Source organism: Tenrec ecaudatus, chromosome 12 (genome assembly GCF_050624435.1).
Source record: "Tenrec ecaudatus isolate mTenEca1 chromosome 12, mTenEca1.hap1, whole genome shotgun sequence".
NCBI lineage: Eukaryota > Metazoa > Chordata > Mammalia > Afrosoricida > Tenrecidae > Tenrec > Tenrec ecaudatus.
This window is the reverse complement of record NC_134541.1, coordinates 52,851,876-52,876,367: the sequence shown is the minus strand read 5'-3', so window position 1 is coordinate 52,876,367 and position 24,492 is coordinate 52,851,876. Positions and strand designations below refer to the sequence as shown.

At 40.5% G+C, this 24,492-nt stretch overlaps 1 protein-coding gene across 4 annotated transcripts in view; it reads right to left on the bottom strand.

The window, feature by feature from the left end:
* Nucleotides 1-24,492, bottom strand: part of KIZ (kizuna centrosomal protein) — a 174,980-nt gene that overhangs the window by 100,850 nt on the left and 49,638 nt on the right. For 3 of the 4 annotated variants that reach the window (XM_075564044.1, XM_075564047.1, XM_075564046.1), the window contains 2 exons: nucleotides 15,572-16,217; nucleotides 14,211-14,523 (listed from right to left, as the gene is read on the bottom strand). In XM_075564044.1, the coding sequence (XP_075420159.1) occupies nucleotides 14,211-14,523; nucleotides 15,572-16,217 (959 nt within the window). The remainder of the gene's footprint in view (nucleotides 1-14,210; nucleotides 14,524-15,571; nucleotides 16,218-24,492) is intronic. The other variant, XM_075564045.1, reaches the window with a different exon arrangement.

Below are 24,492 nucleotides of genomic sequence, written 5' to 3'. Positions count from 1 at the left end.
CGGATTTGGCTTAAAATGAAAATTTCCTAGAAACAAATGAAAATGACAAAATAACACATCCAAACCTTTGGAATACAACAAAAACAATGATCAGAGGTTAATTAATAACAATTAACCAACATATGAAAAAAAATAACAGAGAAGTCCAAAATCAAAACCTTAACACAACATCTTCAACAACTGGTACAAGGACAACAAAAGCAGTCTAATAACAGAAGGAAATAAATCATAAAAATCAGCAGAAACAAAAAAAACTGGAAAAAATGGAAACATTCAACAAGAAGTTAGTTTTTAAAAAGGGTTAACATTTATTGTCATAGCTGTGTTCTCACTCATCGCCTATTTTGCTATGACTTGATTTTTGGTGCATTTTATTATCTCTACAGATCTATCTAGATAAGATAGACTGGATTAATAGTCTAGAGGAGAAAACAATGGGACCAATATTTCCGGGAGTACACGGGAAAGGGGGAGGTGGGGATAAGGAGGTGGTGTGACCAACCCAGGGACAGGGGAGCAATAAGTGATCCAAAATCAGTAGGGTGTGAGTGGCCTGGTACAGATTCAGCAAGGGCAAGGTAAGTGAGAAAAATTACTGAAACCCAAATGAAGGCTGAGCATGATAGTGGGGCAAGAGGAAAGTAAAAGGAAATAGAGGAAAGAACTAGGTGACAAAGGGTATTTATAGAGATCCAAAGACTGGAATGTACATATGTAAATATATTTATATGAATGTAGGGTAACAGATCTATGTGCATATATTTATAGGTTTGGGACTAAGGCAGCAGATGGACATTGAGCCTCCATTCAAGCACGTACTCAATGCAAGAACACTTTGCTCTATTAAATTGGCATTCTAGGATACACACCTTCCCGACACAAAGAACTAAAAATCATATCAGTGGGTGCCCACCTTCCTGATACGATCACTGAAGACAAACGTGTGCATAAGCAAATGTGAAGAAAGCTGTAGCGTCTGGGATCTTAAAGGCTTGAAGATACACAAGCGGCCATCTAGCTGAGAAGCATCAAAACCCACATGGAAGAAGCACACCAGCCTGTCTGACCACAAGGTGCAGAAGGGACCAGTTATCAGATATCAAAGAACTAAAAATCCTATCAATGGATGCCCATCTTCCTGGTACGATCAATGAACAGAAACGTGTGCATAAGCAAATGTGGTGAAGAAAGTTGATGGTGTCCAGCTATCAAAAGACATAGAGTTTGGGGTCTTAAAGGCTAGACGATAAACAAGTGGCCATCTAGCTCAGAAGCAACAAAGCCCATATGGAAGAAACACAACAGCCTGTGTGACCAAAGGCTGTCAAAGGGACCAGGTATCAAGTATCAAGGAACAAAAAAGTATATCATTGAAAATGTGGGTGAGTGCGAGTAGAGACTCAAAGCTCATTGGTAGCCAACCGGACACCCCTTACTTAAGGGTTGTGGGGAGGAGATGAACCAGTCAGGGTGCAGGGTAGCAATGATGAAACGTATAACTTTCCTCTAGTTCTTAAATGCTTCCTCCCTCCCAGTATCATGATCCCAATTCTACCTTGCAATTCTGGCTAGACCAGAGGATGTACACAGATACAGATGGCAACTGGAAACACAGGGATTCCAGGACAGATGACTCCTTCAGGATCAGTGGTGAGAAGTGGTGATGCCTGGAGGGTGGAGAGAATGTGGGGTAGAAAGGAGAAACTGAATACAAAAATTTACGTATAGCCTCCTCCCTGGGGGAAGGACAGCAGAGAAGAAGGCGGGGAGAGACGTCGGACAGTGTAACATATGACAAAATAATAATAATTTATGAATGATGAAGGGTTCATGAGTGGGGGGAGTGGGGAGGGAGGGGGGGAAATGAGCAGCAGATATTAAGGGCTCAAGTAGAAGGCAAATGTTTTGAGAATGATGATGGCAACAAATGTACATATGTTCTTGACACAATGGATGGATGTATAGATTGTGATAATTGTACAAGCCCCAAATAAAATGATTTTAAAAAGGGTTAATAAAATTGGCAAACAAGAAAGGAAAGGGAAAAAGACGCAAATATCTAGAATTGGAGATGAAAAGGGAAACATCATAACAGATTCAAATGAAATAAAAATAATAACAACACAGTATCATAAAAGACAAGTTTGGTAACCTAGAAGAAATGACTAAATATCTAGAACTCTATCATCTAATTAAATTAATGCAGATGGATGCAGAGAACCTCAATAGACTTGTAACAAGAAGAAATATAGAAGGTCATCAAGAATATTCTAACCAAGAAATGCACAGGACCAGATAGCTTCATAGAAAATTTTTATCAAGGACTCAGTTGTCACCAACTCTACACAGACTGTTCCAGAATATAGAAAAGGACAACAGAGTCACAAACTCATTCTTTGAAGCAAGCATAACCCTGAGACCAAACCAGGCAAAGGACAGAACTACATTAATATATGTCTCGAAGAAGATGAATACCATTCTGTTGGTAAGAAAATTGGGCGGAACACCTTCCCATTGGGGGAAAAACGAGCAAAACAAAAATGCTGAACAATACTTACATAGAACCCAAGGGGAGAATATGCCTGGTGCTAAGTTTCACTTCTGGCCTAGTTTCTATGCAGGCCTTGGTGACCAGTCCATGTGTTATAGATTACTGGGACTTCAGATTCTGTTCTTTTGAGGTACACAACATCCTTTACAGGCCACATCAGAAGGACTCAATATGAAAACCCCACTAAGTGAACCTGGCTTTTTCTCATACCCTCCCGTAGCCCTTGGACATAGGGCTGGCGCTCCATAGTGTGAGAGGCGGATGGTAGCCCCAGGGCAGAGAACTGTCACACAAACAAATCTCTTGCCTTGAGGGTGTCCAATGAACAGTGGCCGGGAATAGTCATATACTTCCTATTTTAATAACCTACTTGTTTCATTATGACATCTATTAATCTGGTAGGTGTGGCTCTGCTGTTGTGAATGAATATTAGTCACAGTTTTACCCAATCACCAACCACTATTATTTGTGTAAAAGGTGTCCAGTAATTTATGAGGTTAATCTGTAAAAGTAAATACTTCATTTATTCTGAGTCTATACTTGTATAATTTTCTGTTCTCAACATTGTTTTAAATTCTACACCATTGAATTAACTAATAACACTATCAATGTGTTACACATTGGGCTGCTAACCAAAAGGTCAGCCAGCTCCATTGAAGAAAGATGAGGCTTTCTACTCCTGTAAAGTTTTATAGTCTGGGAAACTCACAGGGGCCACCTACCCTGTCCTTTAGGGTCACTATTGAGTCACGCAATGGCAGTGCCCCAGGGGATGATTGAAAACGTTCTCTAACATAAAATAACAATGATGTCTCTAAGGTGAACCAGAGACATATGTAAATATATGAAAGGGTTTTGGGGTTTCACTTAATCTAGTCCCAATCTAAGAACAATTATTTCTTATGACATGGCTCTTCTTTGCAGGCGATTACTGCAAAATGTGGTAAAGAAGCCAGATGGTACCTAGAATCAGAAGGAATACCATCAGGGGTCTTAAAGCCTTTTAAAAAAAAACAATCAACCGTCCTTGAGTTCCTGAATGTTCCCCTCCCCACTCCCATGACCCAGTTCTACCTTACAAATCTGGCTAGACAGAGAATACTCATTGGTACAGAAAAGATCTCTCAACACATGGAATTCAGGACAGATAAGACACCTCAGGAACAGAAGTGGGAGAAGCTATATCATGAAGGTAGGGGGATGGTAAAGGAGAGGAAATGGGGAGAAAGGGGGAACCCATCACAAGGTTGGACATATAGTCCCCCCCCAAAGGTGGTGAATAACATAAATGTGGGTGAAAGGAGACAACAGACAGTATAAGATACAAAATAATAACAATATATAATTTATCAAGGATTCACAATGGTGGAAGGGTGGGGGATGGAGGGGGTAAAAGATTAGCTTACACCAAGGGTTCAAGTAAAAAGAAAATGCTTTGGAAAGGATGATGGCAACCTAAGTAAAAATATGCTTGATACAAATGATGTATGCAATGTTATAAGAGCTCTTAATACCTCCAGTAAAATGAGTTAAAAAAAGACCTTGAACTACTAACAGAATTTTTTTTGCTGGTTTTTTGTGTTGTTTTTCTCTTTTAAATTTTGTATGGCAATGGCTTTTTTTGTCTGCGTGTCGGTGTTGCTGCTGTCGATGCCATGTTCTTATGTGTCACTTGGGTGCTGTCAAAGCCATCCCCAATTTTATGCACATATTACTATATTAGCAGGTCCACCTAGCTAAGATAGGCTGGACAAACAATGTGAGAAGAAAATAACGGGACCAATGGTCCCGGAGGGACATGAGAGTGTGGGAGGTAGGGAAAGGGAGGAGGTGTTGGCCAACACAAGGACTAGGGCAAACCGAGTGGTTCACAACCAGTGGCAGGGAAGGGATGGGAGGACTGGTAGGGAGTGACCAAGGAAGGGCAAGGTAACTGAGAGGAATTACTGAAACCAGAATGAAGGTTGAACATGGTAGTGGGACAGGAGGAAAGCGCAAGGAAATAGAGGAAAGGAGTAGGAAGTAAAGGGCATACAGAGAAGACTAAATACAAATATGTGCATATGTAAACATATTTATGGTTATGGTGGAAATAGACCTATGTGCATATATTTATAGGTTCAGTAGTAGGGTAGCAGGTGGACATTGGACCTCCTCACGCACACTCCCTCAATACAATAGTACCTTGCTCTGCTAAACAGTCATTCCATGACACCCACCTTCCCAACATGATCACTGAAGACAGACGTGTGCATAAGCAAATGTGGTGAAGAAAGCTGATGGTGCCCAGCTATCAGAAAAATATAGCATCTGAGGTCTTAAAGGCTTGAAGGCAAACAAGTGGCCATCTAGCTGGGAAGCAACAAAGCCCACAGAGAAGAAGCACACAGTCTAAGTGAATACAAGGTGTTGAACGGACCAGGTAACAGACACAAAAGAACAAAAACCATCATGTGTGATCACCTTCCTCACATAAACACTGAAGACAAATGTGTGCATAAGTAAGTGTGGTGAAGAAGGCTGATGGTGCCTGGCTACTGAGAGATATAGAGTGTGGGGACTTAAAGGCTTGAAAGTAAACAAGCGGCCATCTAGCCCAGAAGCAACAAAGACCACCATGTGTGATCATGAAGGGTTGAGGGGGACCAGGTTTCAAACAAAAAAAATCATATCACCGTGAATGAGGGGAGTACGTGATGGGGAACCAATGCCCATCCTGTAGACAGCTGGACATCCCTTGCAGAGGGGTAGTGGGGAGGAGATGAGTCACTCAGGGTTCACAGGGTTCAGGGTAGCAACAATGAAACTCAAAACATTCCTCTAGTTCTTGAACACTTCCTCCCCCACCCCACCCCGCCCAATTATCAAGATCCCAATTCTACCTTGCGGACCTAGTTAGACCAGAGGATGCACAGCGGTGCAGTAGGGATCTGGAAACACAGGGAATCTAGGACGGATGAACCCCTCAGGACCAGTGGTGAGAGTGGCGACATCGGGAGGGAAGGGGATGTAGAGAGAGGGAACAGATCTCGGGGATCTACATGTAACCTCCTCTCTGGGGGATGGGCAACAGGAAAGTGAGTGAGGGGAGATGCCGGGCAGTGTAAGATAAAATAATAATTTGTGAATTATTAAGGGTTCATGAGGGCGGGGGAGGGAAAATGGAAACCGAGCTGATTCCAGGAACCCAAGTGGAAGGCAAATTTTGAGAATGTATAAGGGTGCTTTACTCAATTGATGTATGTATGGATTGTGATAAGAGTTGTATGAGCCCAATAAAATTATTTATTATAAAAAAACAAACATAAAAAGAAAACAAGCAACCACTTAAGTGAGATGTCATTACTAAGGGCACATGAAAGAAGCAGATCAACCTGTGTGATTCAAGTACTGTAAATTACATAATCCAAATCCGAAGGAGGGAATGGTACCAGAACTTTAATTGTGAATACTTAGTTTGCAGAAGGGTATGATTAACCATGGAAGCCCAAAATCCATTTGTAAGATCCACACAGGGATTAAGCCCCCAGAGAAACCCTCTGGTCATAGTTGAGGTGCGAGAATAGCCTTGTTATCAGACATTTGATTATGGCAGATGTAGTTAGGTTAAAATGTACTGTTTTTATAATTTGATCTCCCTTTGGCCCAATTTTAAAGTTGTTTTAGATATTTTGCTTTCTTTTCAACTGAGATTTTAAATGTTTTACTTTGATATTGTTTGTGGGTTTTCCCCTTCTTTATATGAAATCCACGTTAGGGAACTCCACAGAGACAGTAACTGTATTAACGGTTCCTTGGAGAGGCATGGCAGGTGAGGTTGCAAGGAAATGGGAGCTAATAATGAAGAAAATGTTCTAATTGTGTAACTCTCTTTGATCGAACTATTGAATTATATGATATGTGAGTTACATCCTAATAAAATGGTTCTAAAACATTTTCAAATAGCTAATAAACACATGAAAATGTTTATGATAAGTAGTCATACAAGAGATTCAAATAAAAAAAATCTTACATTGACAAAGATCAATTCAAGTAAAAAAAACAACTAATGCTGGAGAGGATGTGGAGAGATGGGAACTCTTCTACCAGGGAGTATTCCCCCACCCCCAATTTTTTCCCCAAAGCTATGTATTTAAATATTTTTATAAAACAATTTTATCATCCTCAAAGTACTCTCCATCACACTTAATACATTTGTTAAATCTCCGATTCCATTCTTGGAAACATTTTTCAAACTCATCTATTTGGATGGCTGACAGCATATCCCTCTTTTATTGCTTTACCTCCTCTATGCCATCAAATTGTGGTCCTTCATTGTCCCTCTTCATTTGGGGAAACAAAAAGATGTCACATGGAGCAAGGCCAGATGAGTAAGGTGCATGGAGCACGAGAGGCATGCTGTTTTTTGCCCAAAAATGGTGCATTGAGATGGCTGCGAGAGCAGGTACATTGTCATGGTGGCAAAACCAGTCCCCTGTCGGTCACAAATGAGGCCTTTTTTTGTCATATGCTGTTATGCAATCTTTTCAGAACCTCTAAATAGAAAGCTTGATTAATATTCTGACCTGCTGGTACAAACTCTCAATGCACTACGAGTCAACATTTTTGCGCTTCCAGAAGTTGACGGACTTCCAAAACGAGATTTGTCATCAATTGACATTTAACTTTTTTTTGAAACAAGAAAACCACTCATACACTTGAGTTTTTCCCATAGCACTGTCCTTGTAAGCTGTGTTCAACATCATAACCGTTTCTGCAGCATCTTTCCCAAGCAGGGAACCAAATTTCACAGTCAAAAACTGTTCTCTCAAATCGGCCATCACAAAAAATGAGGTTCGAGAGAAAATGCTTTTAAGAAAAAATTCCCTGTGACCAGAGAGAACCTTCCCAGGCAACGTCAATGGGTACATTAACTCAGAGCAAGTTGCTCAATGTTTGTATAGCAGGAAAAATGCATACTTAAAAGCTCTGATCTGGCCAGCACAATTTAGGGGTTTTCTTGGGACCCCTCATACACTGCTGATGGGCTGGCAAAAATGTATAATCACTGTGGAAAGCAATGTGGTGCTCACTAAAACAACTGGGAATAGAAATCAAGTACAACATAGCAATACCACTTCTGGGCATATACTCCAAAGAAGTGAGAGGCAGAAAACAAGGCTGATGTACAACTATGCTCTCTCATGTTCACTGCAGCACAATTCACAAGAGCGAGAATCTGGAAACAGCCAAATACTCATCAGTATGAGACTGGATAAAGAAACTCTGGTACATACACACAATGGGATAAAATACATCCCTGAAAAACCCCAGCAATTAAACCACGAAACACCTCGCAATATGGATGGACCTAGAATCTTTTAAATTGAGAAAAATTAGCCAATTCCAAAAGGACAAATACCGTACAAGACTCCTACTATAAAAATAAACACCAAGTCAAGGGTAGGCTTTTGCTCTCAAGTCGACAAGGAGTACAAACCCAAACCAAACACACTCTCATTGAGTCTACGCTGCTTCACAGGAATCCTGCCGGCCAGGGCAGAATGCCTCCCGTGGGCTTCCGAACCCGGGACTCTGCGCGAGTAGAAAGCCCCATCTTGCTCCCACAGAGCAGCTAGTGGTAAGACTGATTGTGCTAAGCATAATGGTCTCTGTGTCCATGTCTTGCAGTGTTTGAGACTGTTGTCATTGTTTTTTTATCGATGCATAATATTCCATAGTTTAAATGCATCACAACTTGTTTCTACAGTCCTTTATAATTGGAGTTTGTGTGTGTTTTCGCTTATGGGAGTTGTGCATGTGTCGGTTTGGATTGTATTCTTCATTTCTTTAGGGTATATACCCAGTAGAGATAATACTGGTATTTGGATCTGGATTTGTTTAAGTGCTACACTAATTTCCGTAGTGGTTGTACAACTTTACAGCTCTACAGTCCCATCAGCAATGTGAAAGCACTCCACTGTCTGAATTAACTCCAGCAATTAGTGCCCAAAGTCTTGCTGTGAGGTGCTATCTCATTATTGTTTTAATTTGTATTTCTCTTATTGCTAATGGTTGCGATAAAGAGATTTGCTCTTTATCAATCAATCACACCACAACACAAGACAGACCCTTAGAATAGTGTGGCTATTTTCATTATGTACAGTAGCATATGGTTATGCCTTTTATTAGGGTCCTTAAGTTTGTCCCTATTTTTTTTCATTAATGGTCTCGATAATTGTGATTTATGTTTAGGTCTTTCATCCATCTTCGGTTTGTTTTCATACATGGTGTAAGGGAAGGGTTCTGTTTCATTCTTTTGTAGGTGAAGATCCAGTTTTTCCAGCATTATGGGTTGAAAAGGCTATCTCTTACCCATTTAATGTGTTTTAGTCCATTATCAAAGATTAGGTATCTATAGGTACTTGGTTGTTATTTCTGGTTTCTCGATTCTAATTTGTTTATCTTAATATTTATCACTGTACCACTACCAGTCTATTTTGATTACTGTGGCTATATAGGAGGTTTTAAGGTCTGGGAGTGAAAATCCTTCTACTTTGTTTTTATTTTTAATAGGGCTTTATTTGAGTTTTCCCTTTTCGTGAAAAGTTTGTGATTTCATTTGTTTGAAAAATTGTGGTGAGATTTGGATTGGAATTGTATTGAATTTATAAAATATTTTTGTTAATTCTTGACATTTTCACAATGTCTCCAGTGTTGTCCCCTGTAGGGCTATGGGTCAGTGAGGGATGTTGTGTCTCATAGTGGGGCCAATCATATGGTCCTCTCTGTGCATTGGCAGCTGAGCAGGGATATTTTCTTCAAGGCTTGGTGGGCTAGGATGTGCTCCTCTCTCTTCCTTCCCCTTAATTTGATCCTGTGTTAATGCCTATTTTATTGAGTGTTTTTATCAGGAATAGATGTTCAAAATTTTCAAATGCCTTTTAGATACTGATTGGTATAATCATATAGTATTTCTCCATTGCTTACATGGTGAAATACAGATTATCTTTCTAATATTAAACCATTCCTGCACATTTGGTGTAAATCCCATGTAATCATGATGTATTGTTTTGGGGATGCATTGTTGAATTATATTGGGTATAAGTCTGTTGAAAATCTTGTCATATATATTCATCAGAGGTATTGGTCTTTAATTTTCAATTATGGTGATGTTGTTACCTGGATTAGGTATCAGAGTTATGGCTGATTCTTGAAATGAATTTAGTAGCATATGTTCCATTTGTATATTATGAAATACTTTATGGAGAATTGGTATAAACTCTTCGCTAAAGATTTGATAGAATTTCCCAGTAAAACCATCTGCTTCCAGACTTCTGGGTTTTGGAAGTCTTTTTTAAAAAAAATTATTTAATTATATACTTTTATTGGGGCTCTTATATCTCTTATCACAATCCATACATTCATCCAGTGTGTCAAGCACATTTGCACATATGCTGCCATCATGATTTTCAAAGCATTCTCTTCTCAATTGAGTCCCTGATATCAGCTCCCCACATCTTCCCCCTTCCCTCCCCTACAAACCCTTGATAGGTTATAGATTATTATTTTCACATCTTACATCGTCCTTCATCGCCCCTCACCCACTTTTCTGTTGTTCGTCCCTGTGACAGGGGTTCTAGGTTAATCTTGTAATTGATTTCCCCTTTCTCGCCCCACCCTCCCCTAATCCTCCTGGTATCTCTACTCTCATTGTTGGCCCTGGCGGGGGTGGGGGGGGGTAGTATCTATCCTGGATTCCCTGTGTTGTGGGATCTTATCTGTAGCAGTGTGCATGTTCTCGTCTAATCCAATTTGTAAGGTAGAATTGCGGTCATGATAGTGAGGGGAAGGAAGCACCAAAGAACTAGAGGAAAGTTGTGTGTTTCATTGGTGGTACACTGCACCCTGACTGGCTCATTTCTTCCTTGTGACCCCTCTGTAGGGGGATGTCTATCTACAGATGGGCACTGGGTCTCCACTCCATGCCCTCCCCCCCCATTCACCTTGGGTATGATTTTGTTCTGGGTCTTAGATATCTGGTTCCTGATCCCATCAATACCTCATGATCACACAGGCTATTGTGCTTTTTCCATGTGGGTTTGTTGCTTTTCAGTTAGATGGCTGCGTGTTTATCATCAAGCCTTTAAGACCCCAAATGCTGTATCTTTTGATAGCCAGGCACCATCAGCTTTCTTCATCACATTTACTTATGCACCTATTTGTCTTTAGTGATTGTGTAGGGAAGGTGAGCATCACAAAATGCTGTTGTTAGAACAAACTGTTCTTGTGTTGTGGGAGTACTTGAGTCTTGGCCCAATGTCTATCTACAAACTTAATTCTTAACACATAGATATGTTATTTAGACGTCTATAAATGTCCTTTACCTCCTGGTTCTTTCTTCTATTTCCTTTCTTCTTGTCCCACCATCATGTTGGCCTTTATTCATGTTTACTAATTCCTCACTGCTACATTGCCTTTGATTAAGCCCCACTAGGCATCCTATGCCCTTCTCTCCATTGATTTAATTCACTTGTCCCTGGGTTGGTTCCCAACCTCCTTTCCTTTCTCTCATCTCCCCTTCTCCCGTAACCCCCAGAACCATTGGTCCTGTTCTTTTCATCTCCAAATTATTTATCCCACCTCTCTTATCTAGATAGACATGCAGATACATTAATAAGTGCAAAAACCTGGCAATGCAAAAAAAAATCCACAAAGGAAGTCAAGACCAACAAAAGAACAACAACAACAAAAAGAAAGCCACTGACAAAAATGGAAAATCCTATAAATTGCTCAAGATCTGTTTGTTGGACTTTACAAGAATTTTCCAGTCGAGTCTGATGGGGTGCCACACTGTCTCCAAAGTCTATTTTTGGTATTTCCCGGAGATTTCACCACTTTGCTCCTCTTGCTGCTCTGTTGCATGCCATTAAGTGTTCCACCCCAGCGTGATGGGGTCAGGTTGTGCACAATTCCCGCACTGTGTCTCCAGTACCGTCCCCTGAAGCACTATGGTTTAGTGAGGGGTGTAGTGTCTCGTGGTGGGGCTGGCCCTACTGTCCTTTCTGTGCGTTGTCCTTGCAGGAATATTGTCCTTGGGTCTTAGTGGGACGGGATTTTTTGATGAATAGATCCATTTCTTTTCATGTTATAGGTTTGCTGAGATTTTTAATATCATTTTTTGATAGTTTAGGTAAATAATTCATTACTAGAAATATATCCAGTTCTTTTAGATTTTCAATTTTTGAATATAATTTTTCATAATGTTGTAAAATTATACTTTTATCTCATTTAGTTCTGCTGTAATATCATCTATTTTATTTCTTATTCATAGACTGTGCTCTAATATTTTGCTATTTGCCTTTTGTATTTTTGTTTTAAGTTGTTGTATTAGCTCTAACTTTTCCTTCATTTTGTCAGTATGTTCCTCCAAGGCACTCCTGAGTACTTGAATTATGGCTCAAGTTTCTGCTGCATCTCTATCTACTATTTTCTCCCGTCAAAGTAACTGGAAACCATCACTGTACTCTCTCACTTAGGAGGATCAGTAGTCCTCTCCTCCTACAGGTAGACATCTATGTGTGGTGTTGTTACTTGTGCTATTTTCTCAAGTCTGTGGAGATCAATGGTTGCTTCTAAGATATAGTGTTATTATTAATTACTTTGTTTTTGATATTTGACACTGAATACAGCCTTACTGACCTGGATAGTCAAGGTTATACTGACAAGTCTTCTCCATCCAAGCCTCAACAGGGGCCAAAGACCAGAAATAATATACCATGAGCTCTGTCATAGTTCTGGTTTTCAGGTTGGCTCTCAAGTCTACAGGGGTACCTGGTAATTATTGTTCAAACCAGAACATTTAGCAAAAGAAGAGACTAATTAGAATAGTGCTTACCAAAACTATCTTCTGGGGGCCTGTGTGTTGGAGTTGAGTCCAATTATTACTTGGGCACGGACTTGTGTATAGGCAGGAATTGTTACCTGGGCCTCGGCCTGAGGTGAAATATGCACTCATTACTGACCTGACCCATCATCTTCCTTAATATGTGCCTTTTTTACTTTTGTACCCATTCAGAGACGGTCAGTCCTCGTGCTGCTCTGCAGTAACTCTGCCACAATCCAAACTCTAAGCGGTTCAGCCAGATGCTAGGAATCAGTACACTGAAAACCCATCTCCTCAATCCAGCCAATATGTAATGAGAGAGTTGGGGCAGTCCCAGTACCAGGGCTCAGAGGTCCATGCATCCTCCTGGCCAACTTTCCTCTCCCCAGTTATGCTTGGGGAATGGAATTAATTAGTGGCTGGAGAGGGGCTGGTGTCTCATAGGCTTCCTGCCATGATAGAACTGAATCCATGTCTTTCTTTTCCCTTTTCCAGGGTTCTTTTTGTCAGTTTTTCCCTGCGGCACTTTCAGCAATTGTTGCTTTTCTCAGAGGAAGGTCTGGGACTCTGGCTGCTACAATCTTTTTGAAACTCCAAAAGTTGTTTTGAGAGAGGGATTGATAGTCACCCTGACTATGCAGCCAGGCTGTTTCTCCATGCTTGTGCTATTGACTACCCAAAAGCATTCAACTATGTGGATCATAAGAATTATGGATAAAATTGAGAAGAGTGAGAATTACAGTATATGTCATGGTACTCATGTGGAATCTGTACATAGAACAAGAAGTTGTTAAAACAAAACAGGAGAGTTCTGATGATTTAATATTAAGAAAGGAGTGTGTCAGGCTTGTATCCTGTCACCATTATTTATTAAATCTTTATGCTGAGCAAATAATCAGAGAAGCTGGATTATACAAAGAGGAGGTAGGCATTGATTGGATAGAGGCTTATTCACAACTGCTGTATTCAGACAACCCACCTATCCTTGTTGAAAGTGAGGAAGCACTTGAAGCACTTCCTTATGAAATCAGGGCTGCAGCCTTCAATTTGGATAATTCATTGTAAAGAAAATAAAAATTGTCACAACTAGATCAATAGACAACATCATGATAAATGGAGAAAAGATTGAAGTTATCATGAATTTCATCTTGTTTGAATTCAACAGTATATGCTCATGAAAGCAGACATCAAGAATTAAAAAAACATAATGCACTGGGAAAATTTGCTGCCACTTTGAAGACTAAGGTGTGCCTAGCCTAACTCATTATATTGTCAATTGCCTGATAGGTATGAAAGCTGGACATAGAGTAAGGAAGACCAAAGAAGAATTGATACATTTAAAAAATGACTTGGCAAAGAATACTGGAAATAAAAATATTCTGCCAGAACAACAACAAAAAAATCTGTCTTGTAAGTAGTACTTTCAGAATATTCCTTAGAAAGAGAATGTTGAGACTTTGACTCACATATTTTGGATATGTTGAGGATAAATCAGTTTCTGGAAAGGACAGGACACTTGCTAAAGTAGAAAGGAAGTAATAAAGAGGAAGACTGTAGAAGATGGATCGACACTGTAACTTCGAAAATGAGATCAAATATAACAAAAATTGTGAGGCTGGCGCAGGATCAGGCAATGTTTTGTGCTACTGGACGCAGGGTCGCTATGAGTTGGATCGGACTTGTTGGCACCTATCAGCAACTCACACGTATTCACGACAGTGCTCGATAAAACATTTCTAATGGAATAGCATCTAAAAATTTAATAATAGAAAGAAGTATCAACAACCTACTTACTCTCCTGTTGGTGATTTAGTAGGCGCCTTTTCTGAATCTGGAGAACTCAGGTTTTGCAAAATACAATTAGTTTGCTCAGTGAAGAGGGTGTCTCTGTCTTGTTCAGAATGGATTAATATTAAGGATTTCATTCCATCTTCCTTCTTCGCATTGCCACATGGATTTGACTGTGGTTCAGGACTCTCTAAAATCAGATCATCTTCACTCACAGAAACTGTAAGGTCACTGCTGCTGCTCAAGCTTTCCACTTCCTGCTCCTCCTGAGTTTTTCTGTAGGGGCTCTGTGCTTTTGGGGACCCATAAGGAAGACAATCTGTAAGAATGGAATGAATGCGTTACTTATCTGAGACCGCAGGAGAAGTGATGCAAGGGTTTGCACTTCACAGAGTGGAACTGCAAACCTGAAAAACATATTTAAAAACACTTCAAAATATTTCCATATATGTATCTCATTAGAATGTCTATTCAGACTTACTATTGAGGTAGAAAGACTCCGCTGAGTCTACTGCCCTAAATTTCTCTTCACACCTTATATCAAAACTACGGTATCTCTTAAAGTCACTTTTAAACTACCGTATATACTTGTGTATAAGCTAAGTTTTTTGGCACATTTTTAATGCAGTTTTGGTGGTAAAATTAGGTGCTTAGGCTGATATTTGGGTTGGCTTATACTCAAGTATATATGGTAAGTAACAATTTCACTCAAAAAGTAAAGATTGCCATATTTATGTATTTCATTCATTAAAAAATTAATATAGGACTAATTGGGGTGGGGAGGACAACAGATAAGGGGGTAAAGGGAGACACCGGACAGTGCAAGACATGGAAAAATAATGTATAAATTATCAAGGGTTCATGAGGGAGGATGGGGAAAAAGAAGGAGCTGATACCAAGGGCACAGGTAATAAGAATATATTTTGAAAATGATGATGGCAACAACTGTGCTTGACACAATGGATGGATGTATGGATTGTGATAAGAGTTGTATGAGTCCCCAGTAAAATGATTTTTAAAATGGATAACAGCTATTATAAAACATAAATAAGTATAGTTAATCGAAATGAAATAAAATACAAATATTCAAATATTCTTAAAGAGCATCTTGACACAATGTGAAAAATATAACCAATGTAACTAATTAATCATTATGTGTCCAAGAACTATTGAATGGGAGTAGGTTTTGCTGTATTTCACCCCTCAAAAAATAAACAGAAAATTGCAATTAAAGGGAAAAATTACTTCTAATTTACCCACTTTGTCTTTTGACACATAAATAAGAGTATATTTTGTCCTTATACATGACTGTTACCACCCAGAAATATTAGCAAGCACCAACAAATCAACTCAGTCTCTCTTCCCACCTAAAACATCTTTCCAAGCAGAATGGTTCTCTTGAGAACACTTATTTTCAGATGCACAGTATTCTGAACCTGTTATCCGAGAGACTGGCGGTCCTGTTCTTTCTTCCTTGACTTCAATATGTTCCTGTGTCAGTATTTCTTCCTTTGATCCCTCTGATCTGCTGGAACTGTCACACTTTAAATCAGTGGTTCTGTTCTCTGGACTTAATCTTTCCGGTAATGGGGAATGAAGTTCAGAAGACTTTTTGCTTTCAGATAAACGACTCTTGCTGTGACGTGTGTTGCTTCCTATCTCCAAGCAATGAGCTTTTTCCCCCTCAGACAATACACTGACTGTGACTGGCGTTTCCTCACCAATCTGAAGAGATGTCTTTCCATTTATTTTGTCAGGCTTATTTAAGCACTGTGTGTCACTATTAGTTTGTACTACACAGCTGTCTGTCACATTGCTGCTCAGGACTGTCTGTTGGCATGAATGTGGGACAGGAGTTGAAAAGTTCTTTGTAGGCTGGGGAGGTTTCTGCTCTGTACTGAAATCTCCAATGTTTGAGACGGCTGACATTTGGCGGCCCAGAAAGATTGTTGCTGGCTGATACAATCCTCTTGACATGGCTGTCCCCAAGTTAATTCTTGCCTGGATTATAACCTGCAACATCAAAAGAGATGTGAGTTAAATCTATTGTGTAAGAACAATCAATAGTTTTTAGAAATTAAATTAGGTAAAAGAAACCTGATTACTGAAATCAGTACCACATTTCATACTACATATGGTATTCTATATAATAAACAAATAAGAAACAGTATTGTCTACATATTTTAATAACAATGTTGTTTCACAAAGCAAACAGTGTCAAGGATTAGGGGATGCACATTTTTCAAAAAGATATAAATATATAAAAGCCTATGGGAATTCCAAAATCTTCTCTGGTATTATATATAATATTTTAAAAAATGCAATAATCACCTTCAGAAGTACATTAAAATTTATAATGTATCATGTACAGAATAATTCAAGTCAAACTAGGAATAATACCAGTTTTTTCTAAACATTTTCAAGTAATTTTTAAGACACGAAAAGTCACTATAATATACCACTCCCCACTCCACACCCCACCCCCAAAATAAAACAGTATTGCCAGAAAGCCAAAAAAGCCAAACTCACACCCAATAAATGGATTCTGACTCATAGTGACGTGACAAGACACAGTAGAATTGCCCCTAGGAGTTTCCAAGATTAATTCTTGTGGGGGTGGGGGGATAGGGGCTGTGTTTTCTTTTTAACAGTTTTATTGGCACATAGTTCATAAATTATATGATTCCATAGTTCAACTGTATCAAGAAGAGTTATGCAATCATCACCACAATCAGTGCTAGAACATTTTCTTCATTCTTGTATGCATCATTAGTAGTTCCTCCAACCTTCAAAGAGGACAGAGGTGACAATGAAAGGCATGCTAAAACAGAAGGGAGGTGAAGGCAACTTCCCCAATTGCTCCTCAGCAAAAAGGAAGGCTAAAAAAATACACATTTGCTAATCAATGGAAGAGAGAGAGATAATGAATGGGTACTTAGTCAAGTAAAGACAATGGTTAAATTGAATCTTTGTTTCAGGGCCTGGGAACAAGGGGACAGAGGTGCAGAGGAAGGGGAAGTATACTGCATAAAGCCAGCCAATAGCAGAAGATCCTCCAGAAAGACAGCCAATGGTGGAAAGTCTTCCACTAACAGAATAAAAACTTCTTCACCCTACTATTCCCTAAGTAAGAGTACCTGGGAAGTCCTATGGTATTACATGCTGTCTAGAGCAGGATATCTAGAGCAACAAATCCAGTGATACTTGTGTATGTATAAGAAAGAGTTTTATATCCAGAAATAATTATATATCAAGAAGGCATCCCAGCCACTTCAAGTAAATCTGCTGCGAATAGGAACTGGATATTTCAAACTACTGTAATTAGATCCACCACTCAAATCTATAAGTCTGATAAGTCTGTAAGTTCATAAGTCCCTCTACTTACTAACATAGCTGTAAGCCAGGGATACAGAAAAATGAAGCAGGAAGAAGGTTGACCACAAGCCAGTGCATGCAAAGTAACATGGATCCAAGGTTGGTGAAAACATGGTGGGGTGCTGACAGCTCTAGGGATCGAGTGGCCCACATGGGGCTGCCCCTTGAGGCAGGCACAGAGTCCCAAGAAGCAGGAAGGCAATGTGGCAAGGAGATAGCAGTTTTTATACAACTCTTATACAAAAGGCTGCATGCCCAGGTGGTGTCAGCAAGCTATCACTTGATTCACAGGTTTGATTCCACCCCTGAGTGTGTAGTTGACAAAATCATCCAACAACCACACACACCAAAGTACTTCTCTCAATAAACTCACTCATTCCACTCAAACCTTTTCTTTGACTGTGGTCTGAATGCTGCCTCTTGCCTGAATTCTTTCTTGTGAGCAGTAAAAGAACTGAACACCTTCCAGAGGGTATACAGTATGCCCATACACATAACAGAATTTATTTCACAGAGGTCTATTGAATAGAGGAAGATATATTAATATTTTTTGTTAAGAATATCTGGCATAAGGCTAAAATGTGAAGAGAACTAACAGCCTCACTTTCCCACTTTATTATCCTGCTATCAGTCACCATCAAGGTGGCACTTTCTCTCTGACCCTACCTACCCAAAGCTTGTTCTCCATAAGTTAAGACTCTGTCTTTCTAGACCCTACCAATTAGGCAAGAGCCAATCTTTCTAGTAGTTTTCACTACCACCAATGGGTTTGATAATTTGTTAGAAACATTCACAGAACTAAAAGAGACTTCCTATTCTTATAGTTAATCATTTAGCATCACCACAACGTGAAGAGACATATCAGCCAAGATCTAGGAAAGGTCTAAGCAGGTGAGGCTTCTTGTGCCATACCTGTTCCATACCTCTTCTCATCATGAATATTCAAACCGATTTAGTAAATATCCCACAGGGAGAGGGCTCCTAATCCAGAATAGGTGGGTGGCATAGAGCATGTTATGACAAGCCATCTCAAACTGCAGCTCATCATCTGTGACCTCACCTTATCTTGATAATCCTCGAGGCAGGGATAACCTCACCAATGGAGAATTAGTGTGGGGAAGAATATCTACTGGTGACAATCCCTAACAGAAACTTTGTTGCCTATGGAAGGGACCAGACCAAAACCAGGGATGTACATGGTAGACAATGGTGGAGGAGGTGGGGAAAGGAAAACAAAAGGATGAATATAAGGAAGAAAAGGGGAGCGGGGGCATGGGGCACTAATCCACCCAAGGGGAGGGTATTGTTTATATCTCCACAGGGAAAGTGGGACCAAACTTCAACCCAGTGCCGCAAGGTGTGAATGCAATATCCCGGCGTGGAGTAGGGAACCAGTGGAGAGGTCTGGGAGGCTGGCCCCAGCACCAAAAATTATGTGGATTCCTGCCCCTCCCCCGAGAAGAATTTGTTCCAAAGGACTACATTGACTCTGCAGCTCCGGGAGATGAACATATCTGATCAGAGCACACGGGAGCAGATGAAGGGGCAGGAGGAGAGAGTGGAGCACAGCCTGGCCCACCAGGCCTTGAGGATGATGTTCCTGAGTAGAGCAGCCAGTCCACAGAGAGAACAACATGGCTGGCCCCACTATGAGAAATTATGCCCCTCAGTGACTAAGGGCGATACAGGGGACAGCACCGGAGACACACTGTGGGAATTGCACCTGACCTGATCCCACCACACCGAGGCAAAGCACTGGGGGAGTGCAGCGGAACAGCAGGGGAATGGAGTGGCAAGGTCCCCAGGGAATGCTGAAAGTGGACTTTGGGGCCAGGGCATGATGCCCCAACAGACTGGACTGGAAAATGCTCCTAAGGGCTAGCAAACAATCCCTGAACTAACTACAAGCTTTTCTCTTGTGAACTGTTTTGTTCTGTTCTTTGTCAGTGGTTTGTTTTTGTTGTTTTGTGGTCTGGTTGTATACTGTTGCTTTGTTTTCCTCTGTCTTGTTTTCGTGCATGTTAGTGTCTCCACAGGTCTGTCTGAATAGGACAGGCTGGATGAACTATCTGGAGGAAAAACAATGGGACCGACAATTCCGGGGGGACTTGGGGTGGGGGGTAGGGGGGGTAAGAAAGTGGTGTTAACAAACACAGGGACAAGGGAAAAACATGGGACACCAAATGGTAGAGAGGGGGGAGTGGCAGGCCTGGTGGGAAATGATCAAGGGTAAGGTTGCTTAGAGAAGAGGTATACTCTAGCCCAGGTGGCGATGAAGCATGGTAGTAGGGCAGGAGGAAAGTCAAGGGAGATGGAGGAAAGAGCTAGGAGTCAAAGGGCATTTATGGAGGTCTAGACAAAGACATATACATGCAAATATATATAGGAGGATGGGGAAATAGATCTATGTGTCTATATTTATAGGTTAAGCATTAAGGTGGAGGAAGGACCTTGGGTCTCTACTCAAACACTCCCTCAATGCATGAATACTTTCTTTTATTAAATTGGAACTCTATGATGCTCACTCTCCCGACACAACGACTGGAGCCAAAGTGGGTGAACAAGTAAATGTGGTTAAGAAAGCTGATGGTGCCCGGCTATCAAAAGAGATAGTGACTGGGGTCTTAAAGGCTTGAAGATAAACAAGCGGCCATATAGCTCAGAAGCAACAAAGTCCACATGGAAGAACACACCAGCCTGTGTGATCGAGTGGTCCCGAAGGGATCAGTTACCAGGCATCAAAGAACAAAAAATCATATCATTGACTGTACACCTCCATGATAGGATCGCTGAAGACAAATGGGTGCATAAGCAAATGTGGTGAAGAAAGCTGATGGTGCCCGGCTATCAAAAGAGATAGTGTCTGGGGTCTTAAAGGCTTGAAGGTGAACAAGCGGCCATCTAGCTCAGAAGCAAAAAATCCCACATGGAAGAAGCACACCGGCCAGTGCGATCACGAGGTGCCAATGGACCAGGTATAAGGCATAATGCACAAAAAAAGAGATTTATGTGTGTATGTGTATATGTATATATATACCATATTAAATGAAGGGGGAAGTGCAGAGTGGAGACCCAAGGCCCAAGTGTCGGCCAATGGAGATCCCCTCATAGAGGGGTTTAGGAGAGGAGATGGGTTAACTAGGGTGCGAGGTAGTACTGATGAAGAACACAGCTTTCCCCCAGATCCTGGATGCTTCCTCCCCCCAACTACCATGATCCAAATTCTACCTTGCAGGGCTGGATAGGGCAGAGGCTGTACACTGGTACATATGAGGGCTGGAGACACAGGGAATCTAAGGTGAATGATACTTTCAAGACCAAGGGGGTGAGGGGTGATGCTGGGAGAGTGGAGGGTGAGTGGGTTGGAAAGGGGGAACTGATTACAAGGATCCACATGTGACCTCTTCCCTGGGAGAGGGACAGCAGAGAAGGGGGGAGGGGAGACTTTGGATAGGGCAAGATATGACAAAATAACGATGTATAAATTACAAAGGGCACATGAGGGAGGGGGGAGAGGGGAGGGAGGGAAAAAAAAAAGAGGACCTGATGCAAAGGGCTTAAGTGGAGAGCAAATGCTTTGAGAATGATTGTGGCAGGGAATGTATGGATGTGCTTTATACAATTGATGTATGTATATGTATGGATTGCGATAAGAGTTCTATGAGTCCCTAATAAAATGTAAAAAAAGAAAAGAGGAGAAAAAAATGATTAGGGAAAAGAATGTACAGATGTGCTTTATACAATTGATGTATGTATATGTATGGACTGTGATGAGTTATATGAGCCCCTAATAAATTGTTTTAAAAAAGAAACTGTTGCCACATGCAAATTTTTCTACACTCTCTGCTTCTCAAGAAATGTTATGTGCCCTTTATGGGTGTGAGTGTCTGCGTGGTGGATCTAATTACAGTAGTTTGAAATATCCAATTCCTATTCGCAGCAGATTTACTTGGGTGATCTCATGTGTAGATTGTTTTTAACAGTTTTGTTGACATATATTTATTTGCCATATAATTTAATGGTTTTAATATATTTGAAAATTTTTAGAACATTTTTTTCATTGTTAATAGCTCTCCATTTCACCAAACTTCTCCTGCTATACATTTAGAAACTCTTATTCCAGTTACTATCTCTGTAGATTTACTTATCATGGATTTCATTTTAAGGAATTTATACAATTCCCCGTTGTAGTTGCATAATCTGTTGTCAGTTTGAAACTTAAAAGTGAAGGGGTGGAGTTTAGCCCGTCAATCAGGTCACAACTTGATGATCTCATTTGGAAGCGCTAAGGAGAGAAATAGCTCACTGGAGGAGGACACACACTCACTCCCTGAAAGCCATTCCTATTTGCAAGACACATGGAGCTACACTAGAGCCCTGGTGCTGGAGGAGCCATGTGGAGATCCAGGCCAGTGATGAGCTGCTAACACTGCCACTGGATCCACAAGACTTTATACTCATTGGCCTGTGAGCTTCCTGTATTCAACATCATTGCATATGTTTCATGAGTCTGAAGAGAACTTTCTAGATTGGTATCGGATATATGGGCTAATGTTGGACTTATGGACTTGATATGAACTGGGCTGGGATGTTTTCTCAATATACAATTACTCTTTGATAAAAAGTTCTCTCTTACACATATGAGTATCCTTGAATTTGTTTCTCTAGTCAACCTGGCCTAACACCCCCCCCCCATCCCCTAAAAGAGTAAAACACAGAAAGACATCAGTCCTAAAGAACATGGAAAATAATAAAAACTAGAACAAATTAAAAATGGATCAAAAGGGAAAAAATGACAAGATATTAAAATTTAAGCTACCTATATCTGCATGAATTTCTTTCCTTTAAAAAATCATTTTATTGGGGGGTTGTACAATTCTTATCACAATACATACATTCATCCATTGTGTCAAGAACATATGTACATTTATTGCCATCATCATTCTCAAAACATGTGCCTTCTACTTGAGCCCTTAATATCTACTGCTCATTTCCCCTCTCCCTCCCCACTCCCCCCACTCATGAACCCTTCATCATTCATAAATTATTATTTTGTCATATGTTACACTGTCCAACGTCTCCCCCCACCTTCTTCTCTGCTGTCCATCCCCCAGGAAGGAGGCTATACATAGATTCTTATAATCAATTCCTCCTTTCTACCCCACATTCTCTTCACCCTCCAGGCATCACCACTCTCACCACTGGTCCTGAAGGAGTCATCTGTCCTGAATTCCCTGTGTTTCCAGTTGCTATCTGTAACTATATACACCCTCTGGTCTAGCCAGATTTGCAAGGTAGAATTGGGATCATGATAGTGAGGGGGAGGAAGCATTTAAGAACTAGAGGAAAGTTACATGTTTCATCGTTGCTACTCTGAACCCTGACTGGTTCATCTCTTCCCCACAACTCTTCAGTAAAGGGGGTGTCTGGTTGACTACCAATGGGCTTTGAGTCTCCACTCTGCACTTACCCACATTTACAATATGAATTTTTGTTCCTTGATGCTTGATACCTGATCCTTTCGACAGCTCGTGGTCACACAGGCTGTTGTGCTTCTTCCATGTGGGCTTTGTTGCTTCTGAACTAGATGGCCACTTGTTTATCTTCAAGACCCCAGACACTCTATCTTTTGACAGCCAGGCACCATTAGCTTTCTTCACATTTGCTTATGCACACGTTTGTCTTCAGTGATCTTATCAGGAAGGTGGGCACCCACTGATATGATTTTTAGTTCTTTGAAGTCTGATAACTGGTCCCTTCTACACATCGTGGTCAGACAGGTGTGATTCTTCCATGTGGGCTTTGATGCTTCTCAGCTAGATGGCCGCTTGTCTATCTTCAAACCTTTAGGACCCCAGATGCTACATCTTTCGATAGCTGGGCACCGTCAGCTTTCTTCACCACATTTGCTTATGCACACATTTTTCTTCAGCAATAGTGTTGGGAAGATGTGCCTCCTGGAATGCCAATTTAATAGGACAACATGTTCTTGCATTGAGTAAGGCATTAATTCCTTTTCTGATGCATACTGTCTGAGGGTAAGACTATTCACATCCCTGGACAATGGTCTTTGGAAATTCAATGGAGACTTAATCCTTGCAGGGACTCTGTAAATGGATTTGGGGTTTCACTGTCATCCATAATTTAAGCTGTAGTTCTTAAATATATGGGAATATATGCACAGTGTACTTGGGTAACTTTGGATTACCTTTAGATGATTATAGTATAAAGATGCAAGTAAATATTGGTATATTCATATCAAACCATTGCATATTATAAAACAAGAGTTAGGAAATCCTTTAATCCAAATAATCAAATTAGGACTGGTCATTTTTGAGAGCTTTAAAACTCCTAGTTATGGCATAGTTAAATCAGAGGAGAAACTATGGGAGAAAAAGCAGATGAATTTGATGATGGGAAAGAAGTACTACAACAGAGATCCCTACCTTCTTTTGTCAAAGAGTCACTGGAAATAGATTGGCTTTGGATTTTTTACTAGCCCAGCATGGTAAAGTTTATGCTATAGTTAATACTTTATGCAGCACATAAACCACAAAGGGAAGTAGAACAAGATATATGCAGAGTTAAGACAATAAGTCACATGGCTACACACGGTAACACCCTTGTTGACATCAGTTATATTTGCATAGCTACTACTATCAGGAATAGGCACGTGGGCTAGGTCAGTTTTTAAAGGGTTATTAGTATTTTACGTTTGCATTATGCTCTTAGTAGACATACCATAAGTACACTTACCTTTCAGTGTCTTGCACATGGTAGAGAAAAGAGAATGGCTTAGACCAAGGTGAAGCACCTCTGCTCTGATCTATACTACACTATGCTTTATGGAGACCTCACTCACATGTAAATCCTGGTGAAGAACCAGACACTATCTGGTGGAAAATCAGCACCT